This window comes from Schistocerca gregaria, chromosome 6, assembly GCF_023897955.1.
Source record: "Schistocerca gregaria isolate iqSchGreg1 chromosome 6, iqSchGreg1.2, whole genome shotgun sequence".
NCBI classification, from domain to species: domain Eukaryota; kingdom Metazoa; phylum Arthropoda; class Insecta; order Orthoptera; family Acrididae; genus Schistocerca; species Schistocerca gregaria.
Window position 1 is genome coordinate 541,506,459 of NC_064925.1, and position 13,579 is coordinate 541,520,037.

Below are 13,579 nucleotides of genomic sequence, written 5' to 3' on the forward strand. Positions count from 1 at the left end.
AACACGGCTAGCTGTTTATTCCCATGAAGTAATGACTGCTGTCCACAAGGGATCTCAGATCGATTCCATTTTCCTAGATTTCTGGAAGGGTTTTGATAGTGTTCCTCACAAGCAACTATTAATCAAATTGTGTGCATATGAAGTATCATTTCAGTTGTGTGACTGGATTCATGATTTCCTCTCAGAGAGGTCACAATTCATAATGATAGATGGTAAATAATTGAGTACAACAGAAGCAATATCTGGCATACTGCAAGGTAGTGTGATAGGCCCTCTGCTGTTCCTGATTTACATAAATGATCTAGGTGATAATCTGAGCAGCCCCTTAGTTTGTCTGCAGATGACACTGTAATTTACCATCTAGTAAAATCATCAGATGATCAATTCCAATTACAAAATGATCTAGAGAGAATTTCTGTATGATGTGAAAAGTGGCAATTGGCACTAAACAAAGAAAAGTGTGATGTTATCCACACGGGTACTGAAAGAAATCCAATAAATTTTGGGTATGCAATAAATCGCACAAATCTAAGGTCTGTCAATTTGACTAAATACATAGGAATTACAATTACAAGAAACTTATATTTGGAAAGACCACATAGATAATACTGTGGGGACGGTGAAACAAGGACTGTGCTTTGTTGGCAGAACACTTAGAAGATGCGACTAACACACTAAAGAGACAGCCTACATTACATTTGTCCATCCTGTGCTGGAATACTGCTGCATGGTCTGGGATCCTTATCAGGCAGGATTGACAGAGGACATCAAAAAAGTGCAAAGAAGGGCAGATTGTTTCGTGTTATTGTGCAATAGGGGTGAGAGTGTCACTGACATGATATACGATTTGGGATGGCAGTCACTGAAGCAAAGGAGGTTTTCTTTGCGGCGAGATCTATTTATGAAATTTCAATCACCAACTTTCTTTTCCAAATGCGAATATATTTTGTTGACACCCACCTATGTAGGGAAAAATGATCATCATAATAAAATAAGAGGAATCAGAGCTCAATCGGTAAGATTTAGCTGTCCCTTTTTCCCATGCGCCATTCAAGAATGGAATGGTAGGGAAATAGTATGAAAATGGTTCATGAACCCTCTGCCAGCCACTTAAGTGTGAATTGCAGAATAACCATGTAGATGTAGATGTAGATATACAAGGTCTATTCAAAAATTCTGGAACTTTGTCCACAAACTTTTTCTATGCTTACCTTTTACTTATTGTGAATGGTCTCCTTTGAAATACTCTCCTACACAATTGATATGCCATGGTGTTTCCACTTCCAGAAGCAGTGCTACTATACCTTTTGCTGGATTGTGCAAAGCACATCTGCAAATTTTCCTTTATCTCATCTATCATTGAAAATCATCAACCTTTCAATGGGGTTTTCAACTTTGGAAAAAAATAAAAGGTCCAGAGGGGTCAGGTCTGGAGAGTATGGAGGAGGAGGCAGCATAGTAATTTCGTTTTTTGTGCAATGGTTACACACCATTGTTTCCTTCTCACATCTTTTTGTGGGTGTCTCAACGCATCCCAGTAGTACCATTGATTAACAGTTTGTCCCTGTGGCACGATTTCATGGTGATCTAATCCTTCACAGTCAAAGAAAACTGTCAGCATAGCTTTGACATTTGACCTGACATGAAGAGCTTTTTTTGGTGTTGGAGAACCTTTCCTCACCCACTGTGAAGATTGAACCTTGGTCTCAACACCATAACCATAGACCCACGGCTCATAACTAGTTATGATTCTCTTAGGGAACACCTCATTCTTGTTTCCATTATATAAAAGCTCTTCACAGATTGCAAGCTGAAGGTGTTTTTGGTCGTGACTCAAGAGCAGGGGTACAAACTTGGCAGCAACATGATATAGTCTAAGACGCTATCTCAGGATTTCATTATATAATCCAACCGAAATGTTAGAATCTTCTGCAATCTCTTCAACTGCCACACACATTTTCATTGATATTCCTGACATGGGAATTATTGGTAGATGTCGAAGGGTGTCCTGAATGAGGGTCATCTTTAACTATTGTCTGGCCATTTTTAAACAGTATGAACCATTCTGGGTACAGCTTAATTACTAGTTACCATATGCTTGTTGCATCATTTAGTGTGTCTCTTGTGCAGGCTTTATTGAGTTTCACACAAAATTTAATGCAGGTGCATTGCTCCTCTAACTCTGCCATCTCAAAATTCACAAACTGTGGAACATAATGTTCTACTCAATAAAGCACTGAACAATAACTAAGAGACACTCAACAATGAAACTTTTGGCAGTTACACATTAAACACAGGCATGTGCAGGGATGCCAACTGCATTTCATTCCAACATACCATTGGCATGAAATTACTAATGTTCCAGAATTTTTTGAACAGACTTCATACACTCTGATAATAAAATTAAAGCAATTTGGAATATTACTGAAAGGGAAACAGGGCAACCAAGAGCACAGGAAGACATTAGTGCCATAAGACTGAATGACAAGTGTACTAACAAACAATCTGAAATTGGAAATATTTTCAATAATCATTTTTTAAATGTTGTGGAGAAAGTAGGATCTAGATCTTCACTAGAAAAGGCAAGGCTTCTAATAGAAGAGGCCATACCTGTGCAGTTTGAAACAACTGTATTTCCACGAACCTCTCCCTCTGAAATCAGGAAAATAATAAACTCACTGAAAAGTAAAAGCTCTTACGGAATTGATGGCATTTCCAGCAAGATACTTAAAGCTTGTTCCCCACAGATAAGTAGGATTCTCAGCCACGTATGTAATACCTCTTTGGAGCAGGGTGTTTTCCCCGATAGACTGAAATATGCCATTGTAAAACCATTGCATAAAAAGGGGGATACGTCTGATGTCAACAACTATCGCCCAATCTCTCTTCTGACAGCTCTATCAAAAATTTTTGAGAAAGTAATGTATTCAAGAGTAGCCTCCCATATATGTAAAAATAAAGTACTAACAAAATGTCAGTTTGGTTTTCAGAAAGGCTTTTCAACAGAAAATGCTATTTACGCTTTCACTGATCAAATATTAAATGCTCTGAATAACCGGACATCACCCATTGGTATTTTTTGTGATCTCTCAAAGGCCTTTGACTGTGTAAATCATGGAATTCTTTTAGATAAGCTAAATCATTATGGTTTGAGGGGGGCAGTGCACAAATTGTTTAATTCATACTTAACTGGAAGAATGCAGAAAGTTGAAATAAGTGGTTCATGTAATGTTAATACAACAGCTGATTCCTCAAACTGGGGGGCTATCAAGCACAGGGTCCCACAGGGTTCGGTCTTAGGTCCTTTACTGTTCTTGATATACATTAATGACTTACCATTCCATATTGATGAAGATGCAAAGTTAGTTCTTTTTGCTGATGATACAAGTATAGTAATAACATCCAAAAACCAAGCACTAAGTGACGTAATTGTAAATGATGTTTTTCACAAAATTATTAAGTGGTTCTCTTTAAATTTTGATAAAACACAGTATATACAGTTCCGTACAGTAAATGGCACAACTCCAGTAATAAATGTAGACTTTGAACAAAAGTCTGTAGCTAAGGTAGAATTTTCAAAATTTTTAGGTGTGTCCATTGATGAGAGGTTAAACTGGAAGCAACACACTGATGGTCTGCTGAAACGTGTGAGTTCGGCTACGTATGCTATTAGGGTTATTGCAAATTTTGGTGATAAGAATCTCAGTAAATTAGCTTACTATGCCTACTTTCATTCACTGCTTTTGTATGGTATCATATTCTGGAGTAATTCATTGTTGAGTAGAAAAGTATTCATTGCTCAAAAACGTGTAATCGGAATAATTGCTGGAGCCCACCCACGGTCATCTTGCAGACATCTATTTAAGGATCTAGGGATCCTCACAGTAACCTCACAGTATATATATTCACTTATGAAATTTGTTGTTAATAATCCAGCCCAGTTCAAAAGTAATAGCAGTGTGCATAGCTATAACACCAGGAGAAAGGATGATCTTCACTATGCAGGGTTAAATCTGACTTTGGCACAGAAAGGGGTAAATTATGCTGCCACAAAAGTCTTTGGGCACCTACCAAACAGCATCAAAAGCCTGACAGATTGTCAACCAACATTTAAAAATAAATTAAAAGAATTTCTAGATGACAACTCCTTTTACTCATTGGCTGAATTTTTAGGTATAAATTAAGGGAGGGAAAAAAACTAACTTAAGCATTAGTGTCATGCAATATTTTTTGTAATGTAATATCTTGTACAGACATCTTTCATTAACCTGACACGTTCCACATCATTACGAAGTATCGTATTCATGATCTATGGAACAAGTATTAATCTAATCTAATCTAATCTAATCTTGAATTTTCCTAAAAATTACACTTAAATTTTCACAAAAAGGGCACTGCTATCAATTTCTGGTTTCACCCAGCTTTCTGTACCTAGTATTATGTGAGTTACACTGTTTTTCATGAGCACTTCAAACTCTGGCATTTTGTTGTGAATGCTTCAGTAATTTACCATTATGATTTTAATACTCTAATCCCTATGAGGCATTTCTTCTGATCTTACACTGATACTTCTGGGTTTCCTACAATGTACATTATTTAGATTGGATTGATTCTCAACTAGTCTAAAAAACCCTTGTGTGCACCTCACACACAGCCAGCTACCTGAGTAGTAGCCCCTGATGTGTAGTCCACAACTCATCCACTTGGGGGGCCCAACAGTTCTCAATCCTATGGCACAAGTCCATAGAATCACAGCCTGGTTGTCACAGAGCCTTCGAAGTCTCTGGACCATTCTTTCCACTCAACTTAGAACAAAGGGGCCTGGATCAGTTCTGGGGACAATGCTGCAAATTGTGAGCTTTATTGAAACTACATGCACAAGGCTGGTCTCCTCTGCCAGTCACTAGAATGACCCAAGTATGACCTCAGAGTGCAGATGATAGGCATCATTTGTTCTAACATGCAAGCTGCAATGTGCAGCTGGTTGCATCCTGTTCCCTCAATGGCTGCTGGAATATCTTTTTCAACATGTTGAATGAGGCCCTCAGGCATACACACTGAGTGCACCTGGTGTCCTTTCCTGTTCCTTCTTGCCATTTCCCTATGGTTATGATCATTCACCACCAATGGCCTTGCCACAGTGGTAACACTGGTTCCCATGAGATCACCGAAGTTCAGTGCTGTCGGCCTGGGCTAGCACTTGGATGGGTGACCATTTGATCTGCCGAACGCTGTTGGCAAGCAGGGAGCATTCAGCACTTGTGAGGCAACCATTTGAACTGCTGACATTTAATATCCTATTGCATTTGGCTCTTCTTTACACTGGACAAAACAGGTTTCTCCAAAATAGGTGAAGTGGGTCCCACTGACTCAGTTTCAGTTGCAATGAAAGACAGCACACCAAACTTTTTGGTTACGAGGATCGGTACAACACCTTGAGTCCTCCCGGGTCCCTGTCCACCCTGTACAGGATGCCTACATCTACCACTGACATGCCACATATAGACAAGATGAGTAATGACAGAACCTGTAAATTGTGTGGAGGAGAGGATGATGTTAATAACCCCTACTGAGTTTCAATGAGAACCAGCCCAGCCTAAAAAGACTGGACAATTCTAATGATGCTTATTCTTAAAAACACACACAAGACAGGATAAAACAAAACAATGTTGTCCAGAGCAATCATGGTAAATCATCGAACAAATCGTACATCTAAATTTAGTGGAAGCAAAAGATTATGCATAGACTCTCACAAGCATGTCACCACAAGCATTCACTCATTTACACAGTACAACAATTTACAATAAAGAAGCAAACAGTTAAACATAAGAACATTCACCCGTATACTTGGGAAGGCAGGGGAGCCAGATCTGTCATTGACTATATAATAACAGATCAGAAATTCAGGAAGGCTGTGGGGGACACGCGTGTATTCAGGGGATTCTTTGATGACACTGATCATTATTTAATCTGCAGTGAAATTGGGATTGTGAGGCCGAAAGTGCAGGAGGTCAGGTCCATATGTAGGAGGATAAGAGTGGAGAAACTTCAGGATAAGGAAATCAGGCACAAGTACATAACAGTGATCTCAGAAAGGTACCAGTTAGTTGAATGTAGTCAATTACAGTCATTGGAAAAGGAATGGACAAGGTACAGGTACGCAGTACTAGAAGTGGCTACAGAATGTCTTGGAACAGTAGTGTGTAAAAGTAGGATGAAGCAAACAGCTTGGTGGAATGACACAGTCAAGGAAGCCTGTAAAAAGAAAAAGAAGGCGTATCAAAAATGGCTACATACTAGAACTCAGGTAGACAGAGAAAGTTATGTTGAAGAAAGAAACAAAGCAAAACAGATAATTGCAGCATCCGAGAAGAAATCTTGGGAAGACTTTGGAAACAGGTTGGAGACTATGGGTCAAGCTGCTGGAAAACCATTCTGGAGTGTAATTAGCAGTCTTCAAAAGGGAGGTAAGAAGGAAATGACAAGTATTTTGGACAGGTCAGGAAAACTGCTGGTGAATCCTGTGGATGCCTTGGGCAGATGGAGGGAATATTTTGAAGAGTTGCTCAATGTAGGTGAAAATACGATCAGCAATGTTTCAGATTTTGAGGTGGAATGGGATAGGAATGATGATGGAAATAGGATCACATTTGAAGAAGTGGAGAAAATGGTCAATAGATTGCAGTGCAATAAAGCAGCTGGAGTGGATGAAATTAAGTCAGAACTCATCAAATACAGTGGAACATCAGGTCTTAAATGACTACACAGGATAATTGAAATGGCCTGGGAGTCAGGACAGGTTCCATCAGACTGGACAAAAACAGTAATCACACCAATCTTTAAACATGGAAACAGAAAAAATTGTAATAACTACGGAGGTATCTCTTTAATCAGCGTTGTGGGTAAAATCTTCTCAGGTATTGTTGAAACGAAAGTGCGAGTATTAGTTGAGGACCAATTGGATGAAAATCAGTGTGGGTTAGGTCTCTTAGAGGTTATCAGGACCAGATCTTTAGCTTATGACAAATAATAGAGAAGTGTTATGAGTGGAACAGTAATTGTATCTATGCTTTATTGATCTAGAAAAGGCAAATGACTGGGTTCCTAGGAGGAAGTTATTGTCTGTTCTACGAGATTATGGAATGGGAGGCAAACTTTTGCAAGCAATTAAAGGTCTTTACATGGATAGTCAGGCAGCAGTTAGAGTTGACGGTATATTGAGTTCATGGTTCAGAGTAGTTTCAAGAGTAAGACAAGGCTGCAACCTGTCTCCAATGTTGTTCATATTATTTATGGATCATATGTTGAAAACAATAGACTGGCTGGGTGAGATCAAGATATGTGAACATAAAATAAGCAGCCTTGCATATGCGGACGACTTAGATGTGATGGCAGATTCGATTGAAAGTTTGCAAAGTAATATTTCAGAGCTAGATCAGAAATGTAAGGACTATGGTATGAAGATTAGCATCTCCAAAACGAAAGTAATGTCAATGGGAAAGAAATATAAACGGACTGAGTGCCAGATAGGAGGAACAAAGTTAGAACAGGTGGACTGTTTCAAGTACTTAGGATGCATATTTTCACAGGACGGCAACATAGTGAAAGAACTGGAAGCGAGGTGTAGCAAAGCTAATGCAGTGAGCGCGCAGCTACAATCTACTTTCTTCTGCAAGAAGGAAGTCAGTACCAAGACTAAGTTATCTGTGCACCGTTCAATCTTTCGACCAACTTTGTTGTATGGGAGAGAAAGGTGGGTGGATTCAGGTTTCCTTATCAAAAGGTTGAGGTTACGGATATGAAAGTAGCTAGGATTATTGCAGGTACTAGTAGATGGGATCAATGGCAGGAGGGTGTCCACAATGAGGAAATCAAAGAAAAACTGGGAATGAACTCTATAGATGTAGAAGTCAGGGCGAACAGGCTTAGATGGTGGGGTCGTGTTACACACATGGGAGAAGCAAGGTTACCCAAGAGACTCATGGGTTCAGCAGCAGAGGGTAGAAGGAGTCGGGGCAGACCAAGGAGAAGGTACCTGGATTCGGTTAAGAATGATTTTGAAGTAATAGGTTTAACATCAGAAGAGGCACCAATGTTAGCACTGAATAGGGTATCATGGAGGAATTTTATAAGGGGGCTATGCTCCAGACTGAACACTGAAAGGCATAATCAGTCTTAAATGATGATGATGATGATGAAGCAAACAGCTTCAGAATAACTAAAAAGCTAATGACTTTGAAAAATTATTTTATATTGTTGCCTCTAACACCAAGCTACTTTTGTGCAATGTGGTTTGTGAAATGTGACAGTCTTTTAGTCAAACTGAGATATTTGATGTGCAATATATTATGGCAGCAGCAAAATATATTAATGGCAAAGATATTAAAACAGTTACTGATTTTAGTAGGGCAAGTTGAAGTCACTATGAACTACTATTCCATCACAATTTTATTGTTTCACATATTGTCTGAAGAAATCAAATTCCAGCAACAAGTAGACATGGGACATTGATCATTGGACAGTAATTACATACTGAACACACTTAATTGCTACTGATGTGTCTGTATTCTTTCAGCAATTATTGTTTTATGGTAAGTGGTTTTGGTTCTGTTATTCTAGTGACCTTTTTTATGGCAAGAGTAGCACTGCAGTGATTTCATCTTCTTACATATTAGATAGGAGTATATACTTTGCCACCAATCAGAAAATCAGTTTACAGACTATTTATTAAATTTATTAAAATTTTGTGTTCTTGAATAACAGACACCATTCTGGGCCACAGTATGTGACTTTAAATCTTTAGGAAGAGTTTTCTTGTTTTTAACAACGATATTAGATAAAGGATAGACTGCTACGCACTGTAAAGATGACCCCAGACAGGTGCAATGAAAAGACTGTTACACATTTTAGTTTTTGGTCAGAGTCTTCTTCAACAAAAAAAATATACACACATTCACACAAGCAAGCATACGTAATGTGTATGTGACTACAACCACCAGCAGTCCTGACAGGAAATCTGGCAGTGGTATCGGTAATGTATGTATGAGGTGTGCTTGTTTGTGTGAATGTGTGTGTGTGTGTGTGTGTGTGTGTGTGTGTGTGTGTTTTCTTTACTGAAGAAGGCTTTGGCTCAAAGTGTAATGTGCAACAGCCAATCTGTTGTGCCTGTCTGTAATGTAATGTGTCATCTCATGGTGAGCAGCAATCTATCCTCTTCCTAATATTGTTGATAATCCAGCCTGGAGTTACTTGTTTCTAATACTCACTGGATGAATTGAACTGATGGTTTGAAAAAGACATACAGAATTAGTGAAAAATTGAATTAAGGGATAATAATATTGAGAAGTGAAGTTCTTCCTAAGGTTTCAGTAGACTGGCAGACCATCTTGTGAATTAATAGTGCTCTTATCTGAATCCTTCTATGAAATACTTTCTTTACAATTCTTGGAACAGTAATGAATCCATTCATTTTTCATGTATCACCTGCAGCATTATGTCTCTTGTGATACAAATTAAAAACCATTACTGACTATTTTAAGTGCAAAACAGAAGGTGATATTAGGGAAGTTTGAATGTTTGCCTATGGCGTCTGCTAGACACATCATAGCATTGGAAGTTATACTGTTCACAGATGTCTGAGATTATGGGTGAACACAAATATGAAAAATAGAAAAACAGTAAGAATTGGAAGCAGTACAATGGTGAATGGCCTACAATGAAACAGTCAAGTACTCTCACTTCAGAAATGATCATACATGAATATAAAACCAGATAATTCAGAGAAAAATTGTATACAGGCATTTTAAAAAAAGGAAGACATGATGACTAGGAAGTTGAAGTATAACTTTATATTATTTAAAAGTGCGTGAATTCATAAGGGACCAAACTGCTGAGGTCATCAGTCCCTAGACTTACACACTACTTAAACTAACTTATGCTAAGAACAACACACACACCCATGCCCGAGGGAGGACTCAAGCCTTCAGCAGGAGGGGCTGTGCAATCTGTGAGATGGCGCCTGTATCCACATGGCTACTCTGTACGGCTACTTTATTAAACATAAAGTTCTGATATAAATATATCAACTGGCTAATTATGATGAGCCATTTTCACCATGTGCCATGAACCATTAAACATTATAATAAATTGCTGAAAATGTTAAGAGTAGCAAGTAGTTCTGTATGTTACTATTTTAATGAAAAATCAATATCTGCTGACCTTAAATGGGATGTCTTCATACTCCTCCAAGAACATGTGAAGCTGTGAAATGCAAATACGGAGGTCTCCATCTGTGAACTCATATGGTATGTTGAAACCAAGAGGTCCAAACTTACGTCTCTCTAGGCATACACCATGGAAGAGACACAGTGAGAAAAGAAGCCATTTGAAAATAGGTACTTTTACTCCATCGGAGCTTATGTAGCCTGCCATTTCTGTGACTTGATTGCTGTATGCACGAATCATGTTTGCCTGAAAAAAATTCGTTGAAATAATTAAACATACACTTATTTATAATAACTGTCTAAAATATATTTATGTATCTATAAAATATCTGGCCAGTTATGGAATGAAACTTAAAAATAAAGAAGAGATTACATGATGGAGAAATGTATCCACAGCAGAGGCAGACAACTATTTAGATTTGGCATGGTTCTGAACTATAGACAGATCTTGATCACTTAATACTTTATTAAGCATTGTGCATTTCAAATTTTCACCATCAGACTGAAGCTATGGAATTAACAATAACAAATTAGGAAATTAACAATAACAAATATGTACATAATAACATATCTATGCACTCGTTATCCCAAATACAGAATTTTCAATTAATATCATACCTACACTTACATCAAACTTTAGTAGAAAGCTCACAAAAGAGAGCACATAGACTGAATATAATATAGATGTCATTAGGCATATTTTCCAGTGCTATCGTTTATTCAAAGAGAACCAGTGCCAAACTGACTGTGGAAATTAAGTTATCTAAGTAGTACTGGCCTTCATTTACTTCTTTGGCAGCTTATTCATCACAGTCAGTTTAGCATCAGTTCTCTTCAAATAGACAACAGCACCATCAATTATGCCTATATAAGATCTGGATTAAGTTCAGTCTATGTGATCACATTCATGAGCTTTTTACTACAGTTTGATTTAAATGTAAGTATAATGTTAACTGAAAATTCTGTATATGGATTACTAAGATGCACAGTTATGTTATTCTGTACATATTTGTTATCATTAATTTCCGTTGACACTAATTCCACAGCTCCAGTCTCATAATGAAATTCTGAAAAGATTAACATTTAATAAAGAACTCTGTGATCAAGGCCTATCTATAGTTCAAAGATGTGCTAAATAAAGAAGCTTAAAATTCATCAACTGTGTCTGAAACATGAAACATCTACTCATTACATATTTGTTAAGCCCAATTCATGAAGGTATAAATATTTTGATCATAAGTACTACCTTAACTCCTCTGGGGGGTTCAACTGTCATCTTGGTACCATTCTGTAAAATTGAAACAGGAAAGGATGGTGATGGCGTCGACGTAAGCCAGACACGAAATTCCTTATGTGAACTCTCAGGGCTAATATTTTCAATGAGTCGCTCAAGCCGTGGCATCCAACTTGGTGCCAGATGGCAGTTCTGAAAAGGGCAGATTTTTCAAAGGTTGTTACAGCTTATGAAATACTTCACAAACAGCAGCAGTTACTAATATACTGAAAATGCAGTTTTTATTCATAGTATGCTATATTTAGCTAAAAACTAACAATTAATTTGCATTTCATACATCTTCTTCTGAAAAACAATACTAAAAACCAACACAATGGCATATTTTATAAGGACAGACTTACTGTCTATTTTTTATTAATGCCACAATTTTGAATTGGCAGCTGCGAGACATTGTGATGAAGTTGATGTGTTACACCATAACCAAGCTGAAAACATCTGAAGGTGTCCACTATTTGCCAAAACTGGGAATAAACTGTAATTGTATCAAAACTGTTTCTCATTTATTACCCCACTGGAAACATAGCGCATTATAACTAATAATGTGCAAAACAATGATAACAGTAGAACCACACTTACAGTATTTGATTTAATTGCACACATTAAAGACAAAACAAAGATTGGTTTCTGTATTGTAAGAATACTGCTACAAGCTGGAAAACTAGAAAACCTTAAATGAAAGATAGCTTGGAATAATATCAATCTGATACAAATTGCTGAGATCAGATGCAATGTATGTGGGGAGTTGTAGTCAGATGAATATACAATGTACTATTCACGATGACAATTTAAAACAAGAACTGTTGTAGGAATGATTATGACAGGAAACGGCTAAGTGTGTGGGAACAGTTGACTATGCAAGCGACACAATCATCAGCCTAGGCTAGATGGCTAGATGGCATGCAAAGAGATATAAGGGTCAGCCACAAAGTAAGTTCCATTTCTATTTCTATCTGCAGCACCACTCGATCACAGTTCTGAGCATGTGCGAGAGTTACTCTGACTCAAGGAGAAGACATATGCCATTTTCAGATCGCTGCTGGTGATTTGTGCTATGTAGTGCTTGTTTATAATGTCAACCATAACTGAAAATGCCGTCGCATGTGAAATCAGATCTGTGATTCATTTTCTAAATGCAAAGAAAGTTGAACCAAAGAAAATTCATCGGCAAATCTGTGAGGTTTATGGACAAAATGCTATGAGTGATTCAATGGTTAGAAGATGGGTCAGACTGTTCAATGAAGGGCATGATCAAGTGCACGAGGAAAAACGAAATAGACACCAGTCTGTGGTTACTGATGAACTGGTTCACACAGCTGAAGAGAAGATTAAGCACAACTGTAAGTGTACACTTATTGCCCTTGCTATGGAATTTCTGCAGATCTCACAATCACTAATTCATGAAATGGTTACTGAAAAACAGAAATTTGTTGTTTTTTTCCACGATAATGCCCAGCCTCACATGGCAAATGTGAGCAAACAACTCTAACAGGAATTTCACTGGGACATGTTTGATCATCCCCCATAGAGCCCGGATCATGTTCCTTGTGACTTTCTTCTCTTCTTACACCTAAAATCTGTCCTTGTAGGCCAACACTTGAACAATGCTAACAAAGTAAAAGGACAAGTTATCACTTGAAAACACAAGCGGCACTCTTCTATGAAGAAGCCATACAAAAACTTGTGCCAACCTATGACAAGTGCCTACAAAATTTCGGAAGCTACATAGAAAAGTAGTCTAACAGTTGTAGATTTTTGTACAATAAATATTTTTTCTGTATCTGTACATGATTGTTTTATATAACCAAAGGAAACTCACTTTGTGGACATACCTCACATATTATCCAGGTGTGTATTCCAGCTTCAGAACATAATGACCAGATAGTACAGGAAATATAAATCAGTACAGAAAATTGTTACTGGTTCGTTTGTTTCTTTTGACTCAAATGAATCGAGTTATCGAGTAGTTGTACTGTCCTACGTAGCATGTATGTCCGCGTCATCATATTTTATATGTTTCTCTCTGCCACGTTGATAGCTAACAAATACCTACGACAAAAGTTGC

At 37.7% G+C, this 13,579-nt stretch overlaps 1 protein-coding gene across 1 annotated transcript in view; it reads right to left on the reverse strand.

Annotated features, from left to right (window-relative positions):
• Window positions 1-13,579, reverse strand: part of LOC126278931 (dynein axonemal heavy chain 1-like) — an 825,957-nt gene that overhangs the window by 78,018 nt on the left and 734,360 nt on the right. The window contains 2 exon segments of the mRNA XM_049979209.1: window positions 10,219-10,470; window positions 11,470-11,649. Coding sequence (XP_049835166.1) covers window positions 10,219-10,470; window positions 11,470-11,649 — 432 coding nt within the window.